Source organism: Arachis duranensis, chromosome 3, assembly GCF_000817695.3.
Source record: "Arachis duranensis cultivar V14167 chromosome 3, aradu.V14167.gnm2.J7QH, whole genome shotgun sequence".
Lineage (NCBI taxonomy): Eukaryota > Viridiplantae > Streptophyta > Magnoliopsida > Fabales > Fabaceae > Arachis > Arachis duranensis.
The window spans coordinates 93,755,253-93,763,670 of NC_029774.3; the positions used below are offsets into that span (position 1 = coordinate 93,755,253).

The window sequence follows — 8,418 nt, forward strand, 5'->3', positions numbered from 1 at the left end:
ACGTATTATCGCTCCGAACTCGTTGATTATTTTTCTTCCCACGATAAGGTTGTAGGCTATGGAGTCCCTTAGAACAATGAACTCTGCCATAACGACCTCTTTTCTTGACTTCCTCCTATGGAGACCAGGAGGGAAACTATTCCATCAGGCTTGATAAAGTTATCCCCCAAGCCGACCACATTGTGCTGGTGAGTTTTTAGGTCGGTTTCTTGAAGGCCCAAAGCGTCAAATACATTTCGGAACATGATGTTTGAGTCGGCTACAATGTTAACGAGAATTCACCTGACCAAACCAGTTCCCACTCTTGCTGTTATTACCATAGGAGGGTTCTCAGGAACATCATGGAACCATTGGTTCTCCGGTCAGAATGATATTATCGGGACTCTCCTAGAGGGGGCGCAGGAGTAGATGATGACACGGCCAAAATTTTGGCATCTTTCTTGTATGCGGACTTCGACCTCAGTGCAGCATCTTTCTTGGCCATGACGTTCACGATGGTGAGGCCACGTTCGATGTCCTCTTTGAGCTCTTGCCTCGGTTTCACGACACGGCTCCTGTCGTCGCCAGATCGGTCGTGATCTCACCTCCTGGGTTCTCTTATGAAGGGAGAGAACTACGCTAGCTTACCTTCCCGGATTGCATGCTCCAGAGCATCCTTCAAGTCGAAATAATCTTGGGTTTTATGCCTGAAGTCCTTGTGATAGTCGTAGTAGAGGTTCTTGTTCCCTCCAATTTTATCCTTCAACTGGTGAGGCTTCGACAAGATGCCTTTTTGGCTATCTGTTGGTACACCTCGACTATCGAGGCTGTCAGGGGGTGTAGTTAGTGAACATCCCTACCCGGGGGAACGACTTGAAGGTTTTAGCTGGCCCTCCGTCCTTGGAGTGCTCCTTGGGTCTTTCCCCGTTACCGGGCTGACGGGCAGGGTGATAGGCGGGTTGCCGCTTGTTGGCTGCCACGATTTGGCTAACCTCCTCATCGTTGATGTACTCTCTAGCCATATTTTGGATTACTTTCATTGTCTACATGGGCTTGGTAGTAAGGGGTTTCCTGAAGTCTTCGTTTAATAGCTCGTTTGTCTGACACAAGCTAGCCACTGAGTCAGTCAAGCCATCAATTTCCAGGCATTCGTCATTGAACCTGTCCAGATACTTCCTGGTCGACTTCCCGCTTATTTGCGTCACCCCTAGCAAGTTGATTGGGTGCTTAGCTTTGGCGATGCGTGTGGTGAACTGAGATAGAAAAACGCGGGTTATGTCTGCAAAGGGTGTCACAGAGCCTTGGGGGAGGGCGTTGAACCAACGGATTGCAGGCCCTGCCAAGGTCACGAGGAATACGCGACATCTCACTTCATCACCCACACCTTCTAGATTCATCCTGGCCTCAAAGGCCGTTAGATGTTTCTGAGGGTCCTAAGTTCCATCGTATCTCATGTCCGTTGGTTTATCAAAGTGTTTCGGTAGCCGGACCTTGAGAATGGAGTGGTAAAAAGGGGTTGCCCCATGATTACAGGGTGTCGCTACCTCCTTGGTCTCTCCCTACTATCTTCTCAGTTTCCCTCCTCGACATGTCTCGCTAGAGGTCGAGTATAGATTATAGGGTCTTGTCGTCTCCTTGGCACATCCCTGCTTTCCCCTTGGCTCTCTAGCTCGGACTGGGGGGTCGATGTGTGCCTGAGGCGGTCTCTTCGGGGGCTTCTTCCTCTGGTTTTCCCCTCCTTTAGCGGGATCGAGACTGTGATTGCCTCGGGGTGGGCTAGTAGCGTTCCCTGCTCACTAGCTCACGCTTCAAGTTCTGCACCCTATGGCACAGCTCCTGTATTATTCTAGCGCTGTTGCTCCCCGTCCCTCCGAAGGGACGCCTTTGCTGGGAACGGGAGGGAAGTTCATCTCGCCGAGGGGGGATCTCGTGCGTTCATGGGAGGAAGCCAAGGAGGCTACCCTATTGGCGCAGCGAACCAAGTCCTCCCCACGTGGCTCACCTCCATCCTCTCCTTCTACAGGACCTAACAGAAAATCCATTCAGGCTAGTTTTGGGTTCCCACAAACGGCGCCAATGTTCGGTAGTTCATGTGCCAAACAGATAGGGTTGGTAAGGAGAGCGAGTTGGGGAAATCCAGACTGGCTGATGGTGAACGAGTGGATCTTCCAGGTCAGTGTCGAATGGTAAAGAGTCGGAGCCTCACGATCTCCCGAGCTGCTGTGGTGTAAAGGGAGAGCCACCTGCAAAAAGGACTCCGACACCCAAGTCAGAATCCGTACAGATGCCAATAAAGGTAAGTGGATAGTGACGTACCGTGGGGGAGGGGGAGGGCCCTCCCCTTATATACTCTATCTCCTAGGGCAGGTCCCACAGGGTAACCGTACCTTCCAGGAAATTTTTCCCTCCCAGCTGTCATGAGCCCTGTTGGAGCAGAGGGAATGTTTGGGCGTTCCCCTCGGGTCAGTTGTCAACAATTCGCCGGGTCGACCGCTCGGGCCGGGACGCTGCATCAGGCGGGCCAGGCCGGAACAACATTATTAAACAAAGAGTTAAGATTTATTTAATTAACAAAAAATATATCACTTTTTACTTACTAAAAAACTTTTACTACAATAGACGTGGGACTTAGCAGCCGAAGAATGTCGGCCGTTGTCCCAAACCGCCACAGCTTCGTTAAATTGATGTGGTTCCTGGTGCGTAATTAAGCCCCACTCCAATTGTTCTGACCTGTGGTAGTTTTGGGCAGTCACAACATCAAATAACCCTGGGGGAAGAGAGGTTTTGTTTCCCTAAGATACCCAAAGAAAAATTATTAGGCGCCATAACACTTTAGTCTTTGGCGCGAGAACCCCAGTAGCGCAAAAGTGAGTCAAGCACTGGTCTCCTCCTCCACCGTCGTGGCTCTTCCCTCTGTCAGTTCCAGCTTGCACGTCCGCTTTATCATTCTTCCCGGTCACTAGTCTCCTCCCTTAGCCGTGTAGCTCCCGTGCGCGAAGGTAAAGTGGAAGGGGTCCGAGTCTTCTCCTTCTGCCGTGTATGTCCGTGACGTTGTCAGCGTCCTCCCCAGCCATCCGTCCCTGTGTCATCGTCGGTAGCCTTCTCCTCTTGCCCTGTTATGCGTTGCCGATCACAAGAGACTCCTCTCTCAGTCGTATGTTCCCCTCCCTTCTCCCAATTTAATTTTGGTGGCTGTTGGTAAATTAATCTCGCATCAATTTAATCCTTGTGACTTCTAATTTAATTTGTCCCCAATTTAATTTTGGTGGCTGTTAGCCAAATTTTTCTTCCCTAATTTAACATTCAGATTCATTTTGTCCCCAATTTCTGAACCCCACTCTTGATATATTTGTGTTTACTGCTTCGGCTCATTTAGCACATGCTGCTTAACAGTTTCCCCTGATGATAGCAACTGATGCTCAAGTTATTGTGACTTCTCTTTCAGTTCTCCTTTAGCACCGTTGATTTCTGCTTCAATGCCTCTTCTAATTCTTGCTTCTTTGTTGAAAGTTCTGCATTTTTCTTTTCTAGATCATTCACCAGCTTAATAACATCTTTTCGAGAATCTGTTTTGAATGTTTCTATTTCTTATTTCAATGCTAAAATTTCCATGGTTTTAATCTCAAGATCTCTCATCAGCTTATCAATATCTTGGTTTCCATTGTTCAATGTTTCCTCTAATTCTCGGTGTTACATTCTGAATTTGTCTTAACATAATTTGTTTTCCTTGAAGCAGGTTCTCTGACGAGCAGATATCTCGGAGATCTGAAATAATTACTTGGGGTGTCTTCCTGTACCTACAACTGTCACAAGTATTATCAATGGTTAAGTACCAATAAGTCTTGCACAAAATCTTTTCGAGAATTTACTTAGTATTCACTTTTAAACTAAAGACTTATAAATTAATGGCAAACCACTCTACAAATCTATTTGTTCTATTATTCAAGATGGTCTACCAACCTGAATCAGTAAAATTTAGGATTGTTATGTACAAATGAAATTACTGATTTGAAATTCAATTATCTTTTTCTTTGATAAAATTTCCGCACTCAACTTTGTGTTTTGGGATAGGAGCAGGTGTATATATGTAAATCTTATCTATAGGCTAAAAACAGTAACTATTATTTATTACTGGTACATGAAAATAAATTTTGCATTATTATTGTAATTGTAATCTTAGTCACTAAACTTGAAAGGGAAGAATATGGTATGTCCTTTTCAAGACTGAAATATTAACATTGAAAAGGTCAATTGACCCTAAAGTTGAACTAGAGCTTCTTGCTTCTTTTTCTTCTTGATTTACACTTCAATAATTGGAATCTATTTAAACTCAATCATCATGTTCCAATTAATTATCAAATTATAAACATACTCTAAAACAGCTATGTTTCCTCAAATATGGTTCAATCATTTACTGTTTGGCCTAACTGTGTAACAATTTTATATGGATAACTAAAAATTTAGAATCATGGATAAGTTATAATGAACAAATAACACTCATGTTTCCATTTTATATTGACAATGGCAGCGAAAAACTCAAAAGTTGTTGTCAAGTGCTACACATGTTCATTTGAAGCATATTGATTTTCCAAGCACACCAGGAACCTTTCTCTAGCAAGGTGAGCTATTTTGCTATCTGGCTCTGGAGGTACATTGAATCTAAATAATTAATCTTGTCCTAAAAACAAAGATGGCTTTTAGTTCTGCTTTGCTAACTACTTTTAATATGAATTTTTTCTAACTGCTATTAAATGTGTGTTTTATTATTTGGTTTAAGAGTTATTCTCCCATTCTATATCAAGTGTCAATTATTTACTTTTTTCTCATGATCTGACTTTGTTCTATTTTTTCATTCAATTAGATATTGATAAGAGTTGGATTTCAAAGCCACGAGTTGGTGCAGAATATAGGAACGGTTTGACCAGATTCTCAGATTTTGCATTTGCCAATGCATCATCCGATGGGATGATACGTTGTTCATGTCCGAAGTGTGGGTTCTGCCTCTTACAAAATAGAGAGGATACGTTCGATCATTTGGTGATAAACCTTTTCCCGTCTAGTTACACATTTTAGATCCATCACGGTGAGAGACGAGGGGTCAAGAGCTCTAGTGACGGACAAGAAGATCAATCTGAACAAAATTTCAATGCCCCGATGGTTGATATGGTCCACGAGGCATTCAACTTCTCAGGACTTCCCGGCCACGAAGAAGACTCAGAGAATGAACATGATGGTGGCACTGTGGATGAGTTGCCTTACTTATACAATGAACCTAGTCGAGAGACCCACAACCTTCATGACCTACTCAAAGATGGGGAGCAGGAGTTATCCCCAGGATGTTCAAAGTTCTCTAAGTTGTCTTTCTTGGTGAGGCTCTATCACATAAAGTCCATGTGTGGAGTGAGTGATAAGGCCTTCGGAATGATTTTGGAGTTGCTCGCGGATGCCTTTAAGCATGCCCGGATTCCATCCACTGTGCACGATGCCAAGAAAGTCGTAAAAAAACTTGGTCTCGCATACAAGAAGATAGATGCATGTCCAAATGACTGCATGCTATACCAGGGCAATGACCAAGAGCTGACCAAATGCAAGCGGTGTGGGACATCGAGATAGAAGCATAAGACTAAGAAGAACTTTAGGGTGAGGATCAATATGGTTGTTAAGAAGAACAGCAAACCACAAGCGGCCAAGATTCTTCGTTACTTCCCCTTTATTCCACGATTGCAGCGGTTATATATGTCTAGTAAGACAGCCGTTGACATGCTGTGGCATAAGAAAGGTGCTAACTCTAATGGTATGTATAGGCATCTAAGAGATGCCGAGGCATGGAAGTCATTTGACATACGATATCCCGACTTCTCTGGTGATCCGCGTAGTGTTCGCCTAGCCTTAGCTAGCGATGGCTTTAACCCTTTTAGGAACATGAGCTCAAAGTACTCAATTTGGCATGTGGTTCTTATCCTGTATAACATGCCCCTTAGATTTTCATGAAACCCATTTTGTTTATCCTCTCTATGATTATTGTTGGTCCCAAAATGCAGTCGAGAAAAAAACCTTATGATGTTGAAGCATTTATGGGTTGGTGTTGAAACTTATGATGCAGTCGAGAAAAAAAACCTTCAAGATGTATGCTGCATTGATGTGGACAATCAGTGACTTTCCAGGCTTGGGCAACTTATCTGGGTGGAACACGTACGATGGGAGAGCCTGTCCTGCGTGCAATTTGGATGCTAAAACTAACCGGCTCACACACAGTCAGAAATAATGTTTCATGGGTCATCGTCGCTTTCTGAATCATGACCACAAATACAGAAAAGACCGGTACTCCTTCAATGGAAAGATAGAGGATAGAGGTCTACCTATCAAAGTCTCTGGTGGAGACATTGTCCAGCAGTTAGAGGGTGTGCATGTCCAACTTAGCAAGGTGCAATTGGTTACGGGGAAAAGGACACGCGAACAGCAAACTGTCGTGCAAGATGAAACTCCTTAGAAGAAGAGGAGTATATTCTTTGAGCTGCCATATTAGGAGAACAATGGATTGCATCACAATCTTGATGTGATGCACATAGAGAAGAATGTGTGCAACAACATAGTTTTCACCATACTGAACGAGAAAGGTAAGTCTAAAGATCACATTAAAGCTCGAAGAGACCTCCAGTCGATGGGAATCAAGCATGATTTGTGGCCACGGGAAGATGGAAAGTACCCATCCGCCATCTTTACTATGATGAATCCACAAAAAGAACTCTTTCTAAGGATTATCAAGAACGTGGTCTTTCCAGATGGATACTCTAGCAACATTTCCCGCTGTGTTAACTTACGACAGCGCAAGTTGTCGGGCCTGAAAAGCCACGACTATCACATTCTAATGGAACATCTACTTCCAATCGCGTTAAGGAATGCATTGCCTGCCATCGTGTCTTCTGTCCTGGCAAATTTGTCAGCCTTCTTTCATCGATTATGCAGCAAATCCATAGATCCTCAACAACTTCCTCTCCCTCAGGATCACGTGGTTTATAATCTGTGTCGTATGGAGATGATTTTCCGTCCTTGTTTCTTCACAGTCATGGTTCATTTGATAGTGCATCTGGTCGAGGAGGTGCGTCTAGGTGGCCCAGTGCATTATCGGTGGATGTACCCAATTGAAACGGTAATTATCAAACAAAATTTTTATTATGCTTTTAATTAGTGCTTATGACACGTGTTATATTCCCAAAGGTACCTATGTCGTCTCAAGCAGTATGTGCGTAACAGATCATAACCAGAGGGCTCAATTGCAGAGGGATACTTATCTGAGTTGATTCTCGTATTCTATTCAAGGTACCTAGATAATGTCGAGAGTAGGATTAATCGATCAATGCGTGTTGACGATCGACCGCGTGAACTTATGCTTGATGAAAGAACAACCATGTTCCCCGAGGTTGAGAAAGATGTCAGGGCTGCTTCTTTTTACACCCTCACACCAACTGAAAAATTCCAAGCTCACTGTCACGTATTGGTCAATTGCCTGGCCGTGGAAAAATTTATAGAGTAAGTGAATTTGAAAGTATCGACTTTGTATGATCTACTACAGTTGGAGAACCTGACATGAAATTATTGTGACGTTTTCAGTGATATAGGGTGATCACAAAGAGAAAGTTACAAAGTAGGACAAGGTCCCAGTCTTACATAGACAGTGTTGTGCACAGAGAATTTTCCGATTGGTTCAAGCGTCAGGTGAATCTTGGTATCATTAATCCATTTACATATTCAAATGGTGTCATGTTGTTCGTATCCCAAGCTGATAAAACATGTAATTTTTTCGCTGCCATGTTCCATTGGGAAGCATCATGCACCCGAACGAATTGCAGTGGCTTGCATTTGGGCCCAATGTTCAAGTTAGAAGTTATACATCTTACAACGTAAATGGATTTAAGTTTACAACCCTCTCGAGAGAGAGGAAGGGTTGAAAACCCAAAATGGTGGGGTGTATGTCACTTCTGACACTAGGAGTTATGCAAGCAAGCGCGACAATAATGTTGCTGTTGGTAGCGTCTCGTATTACGAAAAACTAGTGGACATCATTGAGTTAAATTACAGCGGTCAATTCACAGTCGTCTTGTTTAGATGTATCTGGGCAAGCACCACCTCTGGCAGAGGCATAAAACAAGACTCTTTGGGGGCACACAGTGGTTAATTTCTCTCATCTAATTTATACCGATGATCGAAAAGATGACTAACCATACATTCTTGCATCCGAGGCTCGCCTGTATACTATGTGAATGATGACGCTGATAAAGAATGGAGTGTGGTAGTTTTGAAATGGGTGAAGACATAGGACAATGTCAGTTCGAACTTTCTCCCAAACCTATTCTGATTGGGTTATCTGAGTTTGACGTCGAAGGTTTGTCATTGAGATGGGACGACGATTTAGAAGAACCAACCATTGATGCCATCGAT

The 8,418-nt window shown here is 43.6% G+C and overlaps 1 protein-coding gene across 1 annotated transcript; it reads left to right on the plus strand.

The window, feature by feature from the left end:
* Positions 1–6,250: 6,250 nt before the first annotated feature.
* Positions 6,251–8,155, plus strand: LOC107479750 (uncharacterized). The gene is made up of 6 exons (XM_016099855.1): positions 6,251–6,403; positions 6,506–7,129; positions 7,198–7,226; positions 7,300–7,509; positions 7,599–7,771; positions 7,896–8,155. Exons 1-6 carry the CDS (start codon positions 6,251–6,253, stop codon positions 8,153–8,155), a joined length of 1,449 nt encoding a protein of 482 aa, XP_015955341.1.
* The last annotated feature ends 263 nt before the right edge of the window (positions 8,156–8,418 follow it).

Coding starts and splice junctions, on each gene's coding strand:
- LOC107479750 (XM_016099855.1), top strand. CDS start 6,251: ATGGGTCATCGTCGCTTTCTGAATCATGACCACAAATACAGAAAAGAC. Junction 7,227..7,299: donor TCGTCTCAAGCAGTATGTGC/GTAACAGATCAT, acceptor ATTCTATTCAAG/GTACCTAGATAATGTCGAGA. Junction 7,510..7,598: donor GCCGTGGAAAAATTTATAGA/GTAAGTGAATTT, acceptor TCAGTGATATAG/GGTGATCACAAAGAGAAAGT.